The sequence below is a fragment of the Dunckerocampus dactyliophorus genome, chromosome 1, assembly GCF_027744805.1.
Source record: "Dunckerocampus dactyliophorus isolate RoL2022-P2 chromosome 1, RoL_Ddac_1.1, whole genome shotgun sequence".
In the NCBI taxonomy this organism is placed as follows: domain Eukaryota; kingdom Metazoa; phylum Chordata; class Actinopteri; order Syngnathiformes; family Syngnathidae; genus Dunckerocampus; species Dunckerocampus dactyliophorus.
The window spans coordinates 29785084-29801075 of record NC_072819.1 but is presented as its reverse complement, the minus strand read 5'-3'; the positions used below and the strand labels follow the sequence as shown (position 1 = coordinate 29801075).

The 15992-nt window shown below is 41.5% G+C and overlaps 3 protein-coding genes across 6 annotated transcripts in view; all 3 read right to left on the bottom strand.

The window, feature by feature from the left end:
* kcnc4 (potassium voltage-gated channel, Shaw-related subfamily, member 4) overlaps positions 1-2549 on the bottom strand; it is a 57263-nt gene extending 54714 nt beyond the window's left edge. Inside the window, exon 1 of one of the 2 annotated variants that reach the window (XM_054777532.1) lies at positions 1470-2549. In XM_054777532.1, the coding sequence (XP_054633507.1) occupies positions 1470-2090 (621 nt within the window). In that variant the 5' untranslated portion in view covers positions 2091-2549. The remainder of the gene's footprint in view (positions 1-1469) is intronic. The other variant, XM_054776679.1, reaches the window with a different exon arrangement.
* Positions 2550-2772: 223 nt separating this feature from the next.
* Positions 2773-6380, bottom strand: hspa1b (heat shock protein family A (Hsp70) member 1B). The gene is made up of 2 exons (XM_054775370.1): positions 6137-6380; positions 2773-5881 (listed from the first exon to the last, which is right to left on the bottom strand). The coding sequence occupies exon 2, from the start codon at positions 5868-5870 to the stop codon at positions 3954-3956; it is 1917 nt and encodes a 638-aa protein (XP_054631345.1). The 5' UTR covers positions 5871-5881; positions 6137-6380; the 3' UTR covers positions 2773-3953.
* A 138-nt stretch (positions 6381-6518) lies between these two features.
* The window catches only part of ahcyl1 (adenosylhomocysteinase-like 1), a 29583-nt gene continuing 20109 nt past the window's right edge, over positions 6519-15992 (bottom strand). For 2 of the 3 annotated variants that reach the window (XM_054778727.1, XM_054780428.1), the window contains exons 4-17: positions 15779-15879; positions 15577-15679; positions 13947-14041; positions 13740-13846; positions 10997-11113; positions 10829-10892; positions 10646-10734; positions 10435-10505; positions 8715-8809; positions 8534-8632; positions 8269-8337; positions 8051-8129; positions 7622-7742; positions 6519-7531 (exon numbers count right to left, since the gene is read on the bottom strand). In XM_054778727.1, coding sequence (XP_054634702.1) covers positions 7525-7531; positions 7622-7742; positions 8051-8129; positions 8269-8337; positions 8534-8632; positions 8715-8809; positions 10435-10505; positions 10646-10734; positions 10829-10892; positions 10997-11113; positions 13740-13846; positions 13947-14041; positions 15577-15679; positions 15779-15879 — 1217 coding nt within the window. In that variant the 3' untranslated portion in view covers positions 6519-7524. Of the gene's footprint in view, positions 7532-7617; positions 7743-8050; positions 8130-8268; positions 8338-8533; positions 8633-8714; positions 8810-10434; positions 10506-10645; positions 10735-10828; positions 10893-10996; positions 11114-13739; positions 13847-13946; positions 14042-15576; positions 15680-15778; positions 15880-15992 lie in introns of those variants that run through there. The other variant, XM_054779571.1, reaches the window with a different exon arrangement.

The window sequence follows — 15992 nt, the reverse complement described above, 5'->3', positions numbered from 1 at the left end:
TTTCCATTCCACAAATAAAGAGGGAGAGCCAACCTCATTCTCTTTTTTTTTATTATTATTATTCTGACAAATGAAAGCTGCTCTAGTTGTAGTGACACTTGATATTCACTTTCAGGTTCACTACACGGGGACTGGGCTGCTTTTTTACACATCCATTAGGCATAGTCAACTTCCAAATGCTTACAGAATAGGCGAGTGCCCACTCATCATTATGAGATACTGATGTGAGTTTATCTAGCTCAACCACGCTATTCTACGTACATGCCATTGAAGCTGTAATGCAATTTGCTTGGAATAAACACATTTTTTTTTTATGGCAGCACAAGGATACAGTTTTAAAAATCCACTGTACCAACCCAAGTAGTTTTAGCCTAGGATGTGGGTGGGGCATGACCACAAACTTTGATGGTCAGTCTCGCAATTCACCACAAAAATGTAATCCTCAATACCTCAGCACAAGGTCAGATCTTAATCATAATTGGTTGAAGCTATACATCGGTCACTTCCTGAATTCGTCACGGTGTGAGCAGTGGTGTGCAGTCCGTGCCAGCAAAGCTTTCTCTGCTGGCCTAAACACTATCAGAAGCACTCACCTAGATTTGTAACTTCAATTTGAGTGTTTGGTCAATTAAATTGGATGAATTTATTCCCAACCGTCTATTGTCTTCATTGGATATATTTGGATATATTTGTCCAATCAGATTTCAGTTTCTATGTGTTCCCATTGTAATGATTGTAATCTGTTACCGTGACAGACCTACAGTATATATTATCATAAGATTAATGGTTTATTTGGTCTAAAAAAATGTTGACAGTCGTGTGTGGGGCAATAAAGATTTCAAAACGCACCTGCATTATTTTGTGACTTGGTTAAATAAAAATGTTTTTTTGCCCAATCATATTTTTTAATTCTACTTTTTAAATCTTCAATAGGGTCAAGGAGGAATGCTGAAACAGTTATAGGTCTCTGTTGTAGTTCGCCACAAAGGTGTTGGATGGGGTTGAGGTCAGGGTTCTCTAAACTCACTTAAACGTGTCTTTATGGAAGCAAAGAATTGTCCAAAAATGTCAAAATTCATGGAGAATGGGCTTGAATAAATAATTACAATATTGTATAATACTGCTGTCTATATCTGGTATAAGTGAATGTCAGGTTTGTGTGATGAATTATACTCCTGACTGGGGAATCATATTGACTTTTTGCACAATTTGTTATAATAAAATAATAAAATAAGTGATAATAATTATTGCGCTCCAATAATGCTGTACAGTAAGTACAGTATATAAGTAATTACATACATTTCTAGCTACGGAAAATACGTATTTTAAATTGTCCAGAGCATAAAGGCAGTAATTGAGTGTAAACCCACACCATCGCAATCTAAGTAGGATTAGTCATCCCAGCATTTAAAGCTACCTGTTGCACCTGCAGGTCTAACATGTCGACCATGAAGAAGCACCAAACTCACCCTAGCTGCTCTGGATGAGTAGGGGTCGTCAAATAGGGCCCAGATCTTAGGCTGCCAAACTTCACAGCACCCCCTCGACCTGTCGGGGCAGTCCTCAATGCCAAACCTCCTGGGCATCTCACTTTCGTCATCCGTGTCGTCCGGTTCTGGCGGTTCGAACGTCTCCAGGGCCTCTTCTGCGTCTCGGTGCTGACGATATGTCATCCAGCAGCATGGCTCCACGTCTGTCTCATCTATGCCCCAAAATGCCAGCTCCTCCTCGAAGAGTGGTCCGCACACATCGGCCGGGCAGTGCAGCTTCCCTGTCCGATAGTAGTTGAGCACATAGGCGAAGATGCCTGGGTGTCGATCGAAGAAGAATTCGTTGGTGCCCGGAGGCGCCGAGTCTGACGACCTCTCGGAGCTGACCTGAGGGTCCGGGTTGGCCAGCCATGCCAGGCGGGTCCCAGGCAAGGTCCTGAGCGTGCTCTTGTAGGTTTCATGTCGGGTGCCACCTACGTTGATGATGATTTTATCCGAATCTTCACCTCTGGACATCTCCTCCTTGAGGCATGATTTAGATGGAGGTTTGTTGCCGGACTTTCGCCCTCGGTAAGACGAAACACAAACGGAGCTGATCATTTAGACCCACGGACCCAAAACCTGGTCCGAATCCGCCACAAATGAATACTTTGTGCAGCACGAATCAAAGCGTTAACGCCAAGTGAACCCTCATTGCCGCGATAAGGCGCCCTAAAACCACCTGTTTGCGAACTAAGTGCGGATTCGCTGACTATGTGTGGTGATGATGAAATCCACCAGTTATTTGCGCTGATTTGGCGCTCAAGTCATAAGCTCAGCAGCTTTCTTTCCAATTAAACGGCCTGGTGGACTAACCTGACACCCCTAGTTCCTCCGCTTCCGCAATCCACGGACAACTTCTTCTAGTCACGCCAGGCTGACAATGACATGCTGGAGACATTCAACAGTTCTTTCTGCAAGTGGAGCTGATGTGCGCCTGTTTTCCAGTGGGAGATGTGCTGCCGCTCCTCCATAAGCACTCTTCCTCTGCTAGCAACACGGCTCGATTGGACGGCTTAAATCTTTGGCTGTTGGCGCATCATGGAACCACTCCCTCTAATTAGACCTTACTTGTCTGTGTGTGTGTGTGTGTGTGTGTGGATACCATGTCTTCAATACAACACTAAATGCATGTGCAGTGTGACGTTTGCATGACTAGTAATAGCGTGTTAGTAAACATACTCAGGTGAATTTAAGCAACATATTTTTGGTTACATCTACTGTTTCGCTTAACAAAGGCAACACATAAACCCCTCAGTTGTAGGAGAACGAAGTAGGAATTTTATGGTAATTTTTTGTCAAGGACTGTCACTGTTGAAAAAGCCACATCTACTACGACAGGTAGCTTTGACGGGTTCAAATGTGCTTGGAAAAAGCCATGAGGAGTTCTAATACTGCCACCCAGTGGTTATTTAGTGGAACAACGTGTTTCCCTGGCAGTTTTTTTTGTTTTGTTTTGGGGTTTTTTTTGCTTATCGAGTTATTTTATGTTGAAAATGTTTGTGGTACCGTGCTGTAATAGCAAATAGTAGTATAGACTATTTTCCTTTTTTACTATTTACTCTCATCTTTATGATTTTAGAAACATTTAATACTTCAGTTTGTTCTTATTTGTGAACACCGGCGAATCATTAACTGCTTACATGCACAAAGGTTATACAGTATTTATGATAGTCATGACCTAAAATATGAGTTCACATGTTATGTAATAAGCGGATAAGCGGCATAGAAGATGGATGGATGGATATAATGCACTCTATCTACTAACCATATATTAATCACCTTCATGTGTTATCTTCTATTGATTGTTTTATTGTGATGGAAAAAACAAGTCACAAATAAGAAAAAGCTGAGTATTGAGGACATCTTGACCTCACTTAGATATTCTACACCACACACACACTCACTTTCTCTTTGCCATAACTACACTCAGAACATTCGTATGGGACACCCTGTATTCGTGGTGAAAGAAAATCTAACATAGTTTGTTAATCAGACTTTTTAAAATGTAAACTGTAACACAATTTGTTGGTGGGGTTTGTGATTTCTCCTCTCCCATCAATATCAGACCTTCAAAATATTTTTTTTATTGAGACAGGCACAATAAACAGTTGTGATTTGTGATATCATACCATTACCAAGCATTTCTAACATTTTGCCACTCTTGTGTGGATAAATAAGGTGATCAAAATATATTTTTTTAACTCTTCTCAATATGATACAGTACAGTTGTACACCACTGCAAACCACAATAATAAACACATTGTTAAATTAATGCTTCAAATGAAATACTGTAATTATCTTTCAGGCTGAATTTTTGATACAGCTGTTGTATTAAATAGCATTATATTGTGCAAGTGTACCTAATGTTGCAGCCAATGGAAGTAAGTCGCTTGGTGAACATCCAGTAAATTAGTCTTCGTCTTAGTCCACTTCCTCAATAGTGGGGCCCTTTGTGCTGCCTCCTGCCTGACTGTTGCAGCCTCCGGATGGTGCTCCCTGGTAGAGCTTACTGATAATAGGCTTGCACACGCTCTCCAGTTCCCTCTGCTGGTGCTCGTACTCATCTTTCTCAGCCAGCTGGTTCTTCTCCAGCCACGAGATGGTCTGTGTGCACTTGTCGATTATCACCTTTTTATCCTCGTCACTGATCTTTCCCTTCACGTTCTCATCCTCCACGCTGCCCTTCATATTGTAGGCGTACGACTCCAATGAGTTCTTGGCTGCGATCTTGTCCCTCTGCATGTCATCGTCAGCTTTATACTTCTCCGCATCCTGCACCATCTTCTCGATCTCCTCCTTACTGAGACGGCCCTTGTCATTGGTGATGGTGATCTTGCTCTCTTTGCCAGTGCTTTTGTCCACAGCTGATACGTTCAAAATGCCGTTGGCATCAATGTCAAAAGTAACCTCCACCTGTGGTACCCCTCTGGGAGCTGGAGGAATGCCTGTGAGCTCAAACTTGCCCAGGAGGTTGTTGTCCTTGGTCATGGCTCTCTCCCCCTCATAGACCTGAATCAGCACCCCTGGTTGATTGTCTGAGTATGTGGTGAAGATTTGGGTCTGCTTGGTGGGAATGGTGGTGTTGCGCTTGATTAGAGGTGTCATCACTCCACCTGCAGTCTCAATACCCAGAGACAGAGGAGCCACGTCCAACAGGAGCAGATCTTGGACATTCTCTGAGGTGTCCCCCATGAGGATAGCGGCTTGGACTGCAGCGCCATAAGCCACCGCTTCATCGGGGTTGATGCTTTTGTTCAGGTCTCTTCCGTTAAAGAAATCCTGCAAAAGCTTCTGGATCTTGGGGATCCTTGTGGAACCGCCAACAAGGACAATGTCATGGATCTTGGACTTATCCAACTTGGCGTCTTGCAGGGCCTTTTCAACTGGTTCCAGTGTTCCCCTAAAGAGCTCTGAGTTCAGCTCCTCAAAGCGTGCCCTCGTAATGGAGGTATAGAAGTCAATGCCTTCAAACAGAGAGTCGATTTCAATGTTAGCTTGTGTGCTGGAGGATAGAGTCCTCTTGGCTCTCTCACAAGCTGTACGCAGCCTCCTCACTGCTCTCTTATTCTGGCTGATGTCCTTCTTGTGTTTCCTTTTAAATTCCTCCACAAAGTGGTTGACCATGCGGTTGTCAAAGTCCTCACCGCCAAGGTGTGTGTCCCCTGCGGTGGATTTCACCTCAAAGATGCCATCCTCGATGGTGAGGATGGACACATCAAATGTTCCACCGCCGAGGTCAAAGATAAGTACGTTGCGCTCTCCTTGTTTACCTTTATCTAGACCGTAAGCAATGGCTGCTGCTGTGGGCTCGTTGATGATTCTCAAAATGTTGAGCCCAGAAATCACCCCTGCATCCTTGGTGGCCTGCCTTTGAGAATCATTGAAGTATGCCGGAACTGTGATGACTGCGTTAGACACCCTTTGTCCCAGGTAAGCCTCTGCTACCTCCTTCATTTTAACCAAGACCATAGAGGAAATCTCCTCTGGAAAGAAGGACTTGATCTCACCTTTATACTCCACCTCAACTTTGGGCTTCCCATTGTCATTGACCACCTTAAAAGGCCAGAGCTTCATATCAGACTGGACAACCGGGTCATTGCATTTTCTTCCGATGAGCCGTTTGGCATCAAAGATTGTGTTAGTGGGATTCATAGCGACCTGGTTCTTGGCCGCATCCCCGATGAGTCTCTCGGTGTCAGTGAAGGCCACATAGCTGGGGGTGGTCCTGTTACCCTGGTCGTTGGCAACTATCTCCACCTTGCCATGCTGGAAAACCCCAACGCATGAGTATGTGGTGCCCAAATCAATGCCAATCGATATTCCTTTTGCTGAAGACATCTTGCTTGTACCTGGAAAATACATTCAGGGAAATTATTTAGGATTGTGAATTTTGTAGACCAAAATGAGTCACTAGATACGAAAGATTATTTTTACTATTATTATTTTTTTAAATCTTCAATCAAGAAAATGTACCCAATAACACACTTTAAGTGAAAGTACAACTGTTTAAAGGTGACGTAATCATCATCATATACACATTGAAGTCTTCACTAAAGTTTCCATTCAAATATTTATCCCTTAAGAAAAACACAATAGTTACTTACTTCAAGTCTTCGGCTCAAAGTTTTTGAGAGATCTTATGACAGCTTCCTTCTCCTGGGTTTTTACCTCTGTGTTTCTTCTTATAATCACAAATGGACACACTCGTTGCTTTTATAGTTAGAACCAGTTTTCCAGAATGATCTGAACACCCTCCACACCCTCAAAGCCCACCCCCTAGCTCTGTGACTCAACTGTTAATATTAGCAACTAATGCAGCTGGCCTAGAGCTCAGGAGAATATTCCAGAGCAGGACGGCAGTTTGAAGCTGAGCCACACTGACTGCGAGGGAGCACAATGAGTCAGTGCGGCACATTCACTGTGGTATGTGCATCAGTGCTGTGAGCAAAATAATAGAAAACAAGCCCAGCAAGTGAACTGAAAGGCTTGTTTGAAGGTACTCGCCTCTATGAACTTTCTTTATTGCTGATTTAATGCATTCTCTTACTTGTATACAATTTAAGCATTTTGATAACAACAATTTCAAATGAAGACAATCAGATGGCAAACATGCTGTAACATTACATAGTCACTATGTTATGATCATTCATTCCAGAAAAGGACATGCACCACCGACAAGGTGCATGGCGTTTAAAGTTAATCAACATACATTTAATTAGGGACAATGCTGATGTTTAGTGTCCATACATGTTTTTACAAGGCACATTCATACCATGGCCTTAAAAGTACTATTCAGTCAAAAACACTTACTGGGCAACCACACTGCTCTAAGTGAGGAGTTTTTAAATGTAACATCTTTAACTGTTGCTTAAATTAAATTTGGCTTTGACCTTCTCCAAGAGAAGCCATAAATATTTGTAACCATTTAGAAGATGGATGGCACACAGTGAGGCTTCTCTTAGCGTCTCGGGTTTGTATTTTTATAGAACAAGTGTAACAGATCACTCACTGTCATTTGTTGAAATAAAGACTGGATGGTACTTTTTAGGGCATGTATGCAAATACCATTGACTTGGATCGTGAACACACAAAAACAACATTCATAAAATAAGGTACATTTAGTTTGATTTGGCTCAGCCCAAACTTTGCCACATGGAATGTAATATAATAATGTCACAGACTGGGTTCCATTCGTATGGCCTTCAATTGGCACAAAGTGTACAAATAAAAATCAAAAGCTGTAGCAACTAGCAGTATTAACAGATAAGTGCATGCAAGTGATATTTTGTTTATATAGTTGACAAGACATGTAATATGGTAGCTGATTATACAACATACTGTGCTGCTTAGTTTTCATTTTTAAAGCTATGTCTGCTCACATGCTAGTAAGTTACATCCAGCATAAGTAAAATAATTCCTCCATTTGGTAGCAGTTAATAAAATAAAATAGATATTTCTGTTTATTCCAGGGAACCATCAGCAGGCTCAGTCATTAATACCTGCAGGCGAAATATAACATTATCGTACACAGAGAGGATGCACACATACAACAATATGACAATAACGTCACAAAAAGATGTGAGACCTACCTGTAATAATTCGGCTTGAAGGGGCCATTCTTGTTGAGGCCCATGTACTTGGCCTGCTCATCAGAGAGCTCTGTCAGGTGAGCATCAAAGTTTGGAAGGTGCAGACTGGCCACATACTCATCTGGAGGAAATACACAGTTTGTAAAGCTAGTTTCTCCTGGATGTGCATACATTACTAGTAAAAAAAATGATAACAAATTAGGACACACACTCCCTTAGCAGACACCGCCCAGACATTGTAACGAGTGTATAAAGGAATGTAGAGGTCATACACGCTACTGACTGAGCCACAACAAAATTCACAAAAGGTGGATCAGCTGCATGGTTTTGATTGTTATTAGTTTAGTTATAATAGTTTAGTTTTCAATTAATTACATTTCAACATAGATGTTTTTAGGAGTTTCTTTTTACTACTTTTTTACTACTTACCCATTTTCTTAGGCAGGAGATACACATCCTGCTTATAACGTCCCTCTGGAGCATTGAACAACTCAATCAGGGCCAGGGCCTAAAGACAACATAACCAAACCATGACCAAAGAGCTTGGGACTCACAAAGGTTGTCATTAACAACCTAAATCCTGTATGTTGTATACTGACTACGAACACAAATAGCTGTCGCCACATTCCAAGTGCAGAACTACCAACCTGAGTTGTAGCGGTAATGGACAACACAAACGTAGGCACAGTGGAGCAGCTCAGATTCAGGAGGCGACCCTGAGAGACAACACAACTCTCACACAAACGACCCCCTAGAAATGTGCCTTAAGCTGAGTCTAAACAAACTGAAGCAATTATAGCTATGATTCAGTCAATGTGAGGCCTCACCAGGAAGCACAGGCAACAAGCTGATAGCTGTGAACTTGAGACATGATCTGTACATGTGCAAACAGACAAACACACAGGAAATCACCTCTGCAAGCATCACAACTCTCTTTCCATCAGGCCAGATGATGTGGTCCACCTGCGAGCGCACCCTCTCCCAGGTCAGCTCGGGGCTGCGCAGACTTGCCTGATGAGGACAAACGTCAATCCGACAGTTTGGACAGTAAGAAAGTACAACATGGAAATTAGAACACAGGCAGACATATTACCACATCAATCTCAGTGTTGGAATGTCCCATGTTGCAGACAACGCAGCCATTCTTCATGCGGTCCAGCTGTTCTCTGGTGACAACGTTCTTGTTACCTTTATTTTAAAAAAATGTAAACAGAGTTACTGAGGTCAGAAAAGCAGAATAAAATGACTTTGGGTACATTTACATGACAAAAACCTAATAAAGCATTTTTGTTTTGAAAACATGTTTCTTACATATAGACTACAACACAAAACAACCCCCCCCCCCCAAAAAAAACAACTGAAAATGTTGTGATATTCTTGCCAGGCCAGTTTTGTTGACGATGTCCCTTTGTAAAGAAACACAACGCACACAAACTGAGTCTTATCCTTAACAGTCACTGAATACTCTTCATCTGTGTATGTATGCATTTAGACTTTGGTGTATTTGCCGTATGTAGTATGTAAGTAGTGCCACACATACAGTAGCAGAGTGGTAAATGCACTTTGCTAGCCAGTCGTCATTTCCTTTTAATAGACACATGCGGAACAGGTAAGTGTCTATTGGGTGCCGAGTGTAAAAATTCAAAATCCACTTTTTTAGCTATATATTTTGGATATTTAGCTCAGTTTTCTCACATTTAACTAATTTTCTTCACGTTTAAGGTTGAAATTAAATGGTGTGTTTTTTTTAACTAAACTAAATGGTAACTATAAAACTAAATGCTAAACCTAAATGTTTAAATATAAATGATAAATGTAAATTAAAAATCTTAAATATAAATCCAAGTATTAAATAAAAATATAACGAACATATAATGCAGAATATAATGAATATATGATGAACAAAGAGTCAGCATAGCCCATGTTATAAAACGCACAGGAAGCCGGCTATTTGGGTTAGAACCGGCTGCAGAACACGGCTCATATTCTGACAAACTCACCCAACAGACTTTGACCAAATGACCTCAAATCGGAACTACACAGATGGCCGATGATAAATTGCAAAATGATTTGGGCTGTGCTGTACAATGTTGGATCCCGCTCTAATGCCTTTATAAGCAGATCCACGAGTCAGATTCCAATAAATCAGTTATCTACTTGTATGATGAGTATGAAGAGGAGAGAGACCCTGCTATGATGTGTATGGTGTCATACAATTACTGAGGCAGTTCATACTTTCCACCACACAATGCCACTGTTGGCCCAGAGATGGTACGCTGTAATATGTGCAGTTTATACTTCTACCACACAATGGCACTGTTTTCAGACTGACGTTATAGTCTACCAAACGATAGTGTCACGTAATACACATGTTGATGTTCCAAACAGAATGGTAAAAAAATACTTGAGAAATAAAAGTATATTACATCTGAAAGGGTGTACATGCATTATGATATATTTCATTACATTAGTGTTTAACTTGATCTTGACAACCTTGACAATAAAATTGTTTAGGTGTGATGACGATGATATCCCTGTATGACGAAGTATAGAGAGGAATGCAAACACCTAGTGCAAAAAATATATAGTTAAAAAAAAGTGGGATTGAATTTTTCTATTCGGCAGCCCATTTTTAACTGAAAAAAGTCTTGTGTCACCATCCCCTTAGTGAGGTGGGGTTGTGATTGTCGCGGATAAAACACAAGCATTAACATTCCAGCAATGGGGTACAAAATAATACATTAAAGGGTCCATTTGTATGCAAAGATTATCATGCACAAGTCATGAATGTGACATTGTGTGAGGTTCCACACCAGTGCAAGTTATCACCACGTCCATTTGCCGGATGACCTCACTCAGCTTGACCACTCTGAAGCCATCCATGCTGTTTAGGTACACAGATATGTATCTATTAGTTTAAGAGTAGCAAACAGTGTAAACTACTTAAAATGATCATCAAAGCTACTCTGACCCACAGTAGAGCACATTAAGTGATGGAACAGTATTGAATGAGCAGACACTCACCATGCCTGCAGGGCACAGATGGGGTCAATCTCTGTGATGCACACAATGGCTCCGAGGGCCTTTAGAGCAGTGCAGCAGCCTTTCCCTACCTACAGGACAGTGAAAGACTGCATTAAACACAAGTCTGTCATTTGTGTAATACCAGGTGGACATACACATGAAAAGATTAATATAACGATTCACCTCTCCATAACCACACACCACCACTTGTTTGCCACCAAACATGATGTCTGTGGTCCTCTTCAACCTGGAAGAGACAAGCAAAATCACACATGTTCACAATGAAAACACAGTCATCTACAACAACATTTTCAAACATTTCTGTCTATTTATGTGATGGATCCTGCTCACCCGTCCAGGATGGATTCACGGCAGCAGTACAGGTTGTCGAATTTCTGCTTGGTGACTGAGTCGTTCACATTCATCGCAGGGACACACAGCTTGCCGGCCTTAGATAGCTGGTATAGTCTGTGAGGACAGTTTGGAACGTGACCAGACATCTGAACTCAGAAGCACTTGATGACCATTACTCATTTGGTAAGTGGCCTTTTGCGTCCAAAGGGTCAGGGTTTACATATACAATTGTACCTTGCCACTTGTCAGCTCAAATTTTGTGGCTTCACTCTAACACAGTTTTTAAAAAATATATTAATTAATAAATTATGATGTTTTGTGGTTGAATATGGCCTATTAAAATATGCATATTGAAGCAAATATTATGTATTTTTTTCCAAAATTAAGCATTTTCAAGCATAACCATGGCTTTTCCATACAGCAATTGCAGCTTTGGAATGGTCTTGAAATGCTGTTTGGTGTAGAAGAGGGTTGTGGGAATGTGCTTTTCTGGTGTGCTGTCCACATATGGCCATGATGTTTATATCTTCTATTTAGCTTACTTCCTGACCATCGATACTGTATGCTGAATACAATAAACCAAATCTCATTATGAGAATTGTTGGTGGACTAGAGTGGCTATAATTCACAGCAAACAGACTTCACTCTGATGTGCTGAATTACATGAGTGATTAGATAGCTAATATAAAACATCAATGTCACAGTACAGTTCAGTAATGTTGCTTCCCCTCGCTAGCGGGCTAGCAAACTAACGAACAATTTTAAAATACAACTTCCAATTAACAGGCTAATGTGGTCACTGTATATCATTGTACATTCACTTATGAAATGCAGTAGATTGCAGTGACGTTAGATATCGGTGTTATAACTCACGACAACCAACAATTCGAAACATGGCGAATATTTACGTAGAATAGCGAAGGATTGAACAAGTAATAAAACATGAGTGACGCAACTGTGAAAATCAGTAATTATGCTTAATTACTTACATTTATATGCTTCTTTCGATCTCCGCTCTGTCGGCCTGTCAGCGGGAATGTTGTATCCGAGAAAACTACTCCTACCCCTACATTTAGGGTCTGGTCCCCGACCACACTTTGTTTCTAGGGCTATAAACTGCTTAGCACTTACTACTTACCCCTCGATTTAATGAGAATTGTGACACCACTTGATTCTCGTGAATGCCCAAAACCAGGGGTAAGGGCTAAGATAAGGGGTAAGGGGTGGAATTGGGATTCAGCCTAAAGGTGACAGGGTGCTATGAGAAATGCATAGTTGTACAACCAAGCCCACAATGTATACATCCCACCAGACATCTGGTACAATCCAGACACAGTCCAGTACACAAATCGATTATTCCAATATTACACTCAACAAAAATATAAACGCAACACTTTTGTTTTTGCTCCCATTTTTTATGAGATGAACTCAAAGATCTAAAACTTTTTCCATGTAAACAATATCACCATTTCTCTCAAATATTGTTCACAAATCTGTCTAAATCTGTGATAGTGAGCACTTCTCCTTTGCTGAGATAATCCATCCCACCGCACAGGCATGCCATATCAAGATGCTGATTAGTCACCATGATTAGTGCACAGGTGTGCCTTAGACAATAAAAGGCCACTCTGAAATGTGCAGTTTTGTTTTATTGGTGGGGTCGGGGGACCCTGAACAGTGTAAACCGGGATTCATCCGTGAAGAGAACACCTCTTCAACGTGTCAGACGCCATCAAATGTGAGCATTTGCGCACTCAAGTCAGTTATGACGAAATAATGGAGTCAGGTCGAGACCCCAATGAGGACGACGAGCATGCAGATGAGCTTCCCTGAGACGGTTTCTGACATTTTGTGTAGAAATTCTTTGGTTATGCAAACCGATTGTTTCAGCAGCTGTCTGAGTGGCTGGTCTCAGACGATCTTGGAGGTGAACGTGCTGGATGTGGAGGTCCTGGGCTGGTGTGGTTACACGTGGTCTGTGGTTGTGAGGCGGGTTGGATGTACTGCCAAATTCTCTGAAACGCCTTTGGAGACGACTTATGGTGGAGAAATGAACATTCAATACACGAGCAACAGCTCTGGTTGACATTCCTGCTCTCAGTATGCCAATTGCACGCTCCCTCAAATCTTGAGACATCTGTGGCATCATGCTGTGTGATAAAACAGCACATTTCAGAGTGGCCTTTTATTGTGGGCAGTCTAAGGCACACCTGTGCACTAGTCATGGTGACTAATCAGCATCTTGATATGGCACGCCTGTGAGGTGGGATGGATTATCTCAGCAAAGAAGAACTGCTCACTATCACAGATTTAGACAGATTTGTGAACAATATTTGAGAGAAATGGTGATATGGTGTATGTAGAAAAAGTTGTAGATCTTTGAGTTCATCTCAAAAAATGGGAGCAAAAACAAAAGTGTTGCGTTTATATTTTTGTTGAGTGTATAACCTGTGAAGATAAATAAATAAAATAAAACATAATACAGTATAATTAGAGTGTAGAAGAGAAAAAAAGAGATACTAGAGATTAAACTAACTACCTTTTTTTCATAATTAAATGTGACCTCTGTTATGGACCAAAGCATTTCTTTTTTTTCTTTTTTTTTTTTCTTTTTTTTTTTTACTGATTTTGAGAGAGGGGTCAAATTCTTTGCAAACATTTTCAATTTTTCCAGCCATTATGTGTCTAAAAATATGACCCACTACATTTTAAAACAAAAATTCTACAAAAAAATCCTTACCTATGAACTCCAGTGACACTCTCCTCAACAATGCCCCGTACTTTCTTGAACACGCTGGGGTACTTTTTGTAAACCCAGTGTGTTAAGTCTCCGCCATCATCCAAGATCTGAGAGCACAGATCAGAGATAATAATCACATTACAGTTTAAGTCCCAGTCACTCAATGATAAACATATAAAAGACCAAAGAATTCAACACAGATGTTACCATATTGGCCTGCCAGGACTCAGTGCTGACACAGCGATCGATGCACCACCAGAAGTCATCCTCTGACTCACCCTTCCAAGCAAACACGGGAACACCTGAGACAAAAGACTGATAGCTGATTCTGATAGCAAAGAAGCCAAGACGAGAACAAGAGAAGCAGCTGAGCATCACATCAAATGCATAGCTGTCCGACATGCACTACTGGATTTGCTGTTATATACAGTATATATAACAAAAACATTTTATTTAGGATTGTTTTACATTGCAGTGTTTCCCATACATTAATTTATTTGTATCGCCTGTTGCTACCTGTTCGCCCTCGCTCATAAACACATAATGGGGCTAGTGTAGCTTGTCGTTCCAACTCCGTGCAGTAGATATAGTGTGCACCTGGTCTCCCAGAGAATAAGACAACGTAGCAGGAGGGATCAGTGTTGCCAACTTAGCAACTTTGTCGCTATATTTAGCAAATATCCAGATGCCTCTGGAGCAGGGGTGCCCATTACGTTGATCGCAAGCTACTGGTGAATCGCAAAGGCAGTGTGGGTCGATCGCATGTCACCCACATCAAAAACGTCACTGCGTAGATGTCATATGCCATCAGTCAGTTCACATTAAGTTCCCCTCCTTATTCGCTGTTAGGCCTCCGCGGCAAAGTAAGTGGTGAACAGATGTCTCCAGCGACACACGCAAAGGCAACTTTCATGTTTATTTTTTCCAATTACAGATAAACTAACACAGTGGTAAGATGCCTATATCTATAACAAAAGTTATCCGTTCACTAGTAGAGGCTAGTTATGTAAAAAAAAATCAAATGGTGTGATGGCGCTTCTTTGCGTCCTGAACTCCACTATAGAAATGTGTGTTTCCTACACTTTCGTTTGTGAAACTATTATTCCATGCTCAACTGAAAAATGTGCCCATTGCTATAACCTTTTTAATATTTTGCCCCGTCTTTGGCTGCATTGTCTTTTGCATGGTAGTTTTAATTTCTTGTATCTGTAATGTTTGATAGCAAACGCTAACTGGACAGATACATGAAACTGTATGTATAATGAACGCTACCTAGCTATTTGACTGACATACTTCTTCCTACTTCCTCTAGAGTCTGTTTGTTTGTCTTTTAATTTGTCGCTTGTCATCATTAGGGTCGCGGGGGTATGCTGGAGCCTATCCAAGCTGACTTGGGGAACGAGGCGGGGTACACCCTGGACTGGTCGCCAGCCAATCGCAGGGCACATATAGACAAACAACCATTCACTCTCACATTCATACCTATGAACAATTTAGAGTCACCTACAGTATTAACCCTACATGCATGCTTTTGGAATGTGGAAGGAAACCGGAGTACCCAGAGAAAACCCACGCACACACAGGGAGAACATGCAAACTCCACACAGAGATGCCCAAACGGAGATTCAGATTCCAGATCTCCTGATTGTGTGGCCAACATGCTAACCACTTGGCCACTGTGCGGCTTAACCAGGACCTGCGTAACCTATTTTGTTCATGCATATGTTATGCACAGAATTACAACAAAGCTCTTGATTTAAAATGTAATGTTATACAATATACGCAGTAACATAAATGTCCAGAACCTTTATGCACTAGAATCTCAAGTCTGTCTTACCCGTCTCAGCGAGAGCAGCAGCCACCTCATTCTGGGTAGAGTAGATGTTGCAGGCAGTCCAGCGGCACTGAGCCCCAAGAGCCACCAGGGTCTCAATCAATACCTGAGAGGCAACAATGCTGTGTGTTAATAAATCATACAAGGAATGGGTGGTAACATCAGAAAGTGAGTGATATGCAGTGAAGAGGATGTGTGGACATACTGCTGTCTGAGCCGTGATATGAGTACAGCCTACGACCTTAGCCCCTGCCAGAGGCTTCTCCCCCTGGGCTCTCTTCCTTAAGGAAATGAGTGCTGACATGTCTGGGGAGCAAACACAGTGAGTGCACGTAAGTGGTGGTGGGGCATAGACGACAGTCGACTGAGTATCCAAATGTAACGTTATGGAAAAGCCAAACAGGCGCTTGTTCAGTGAG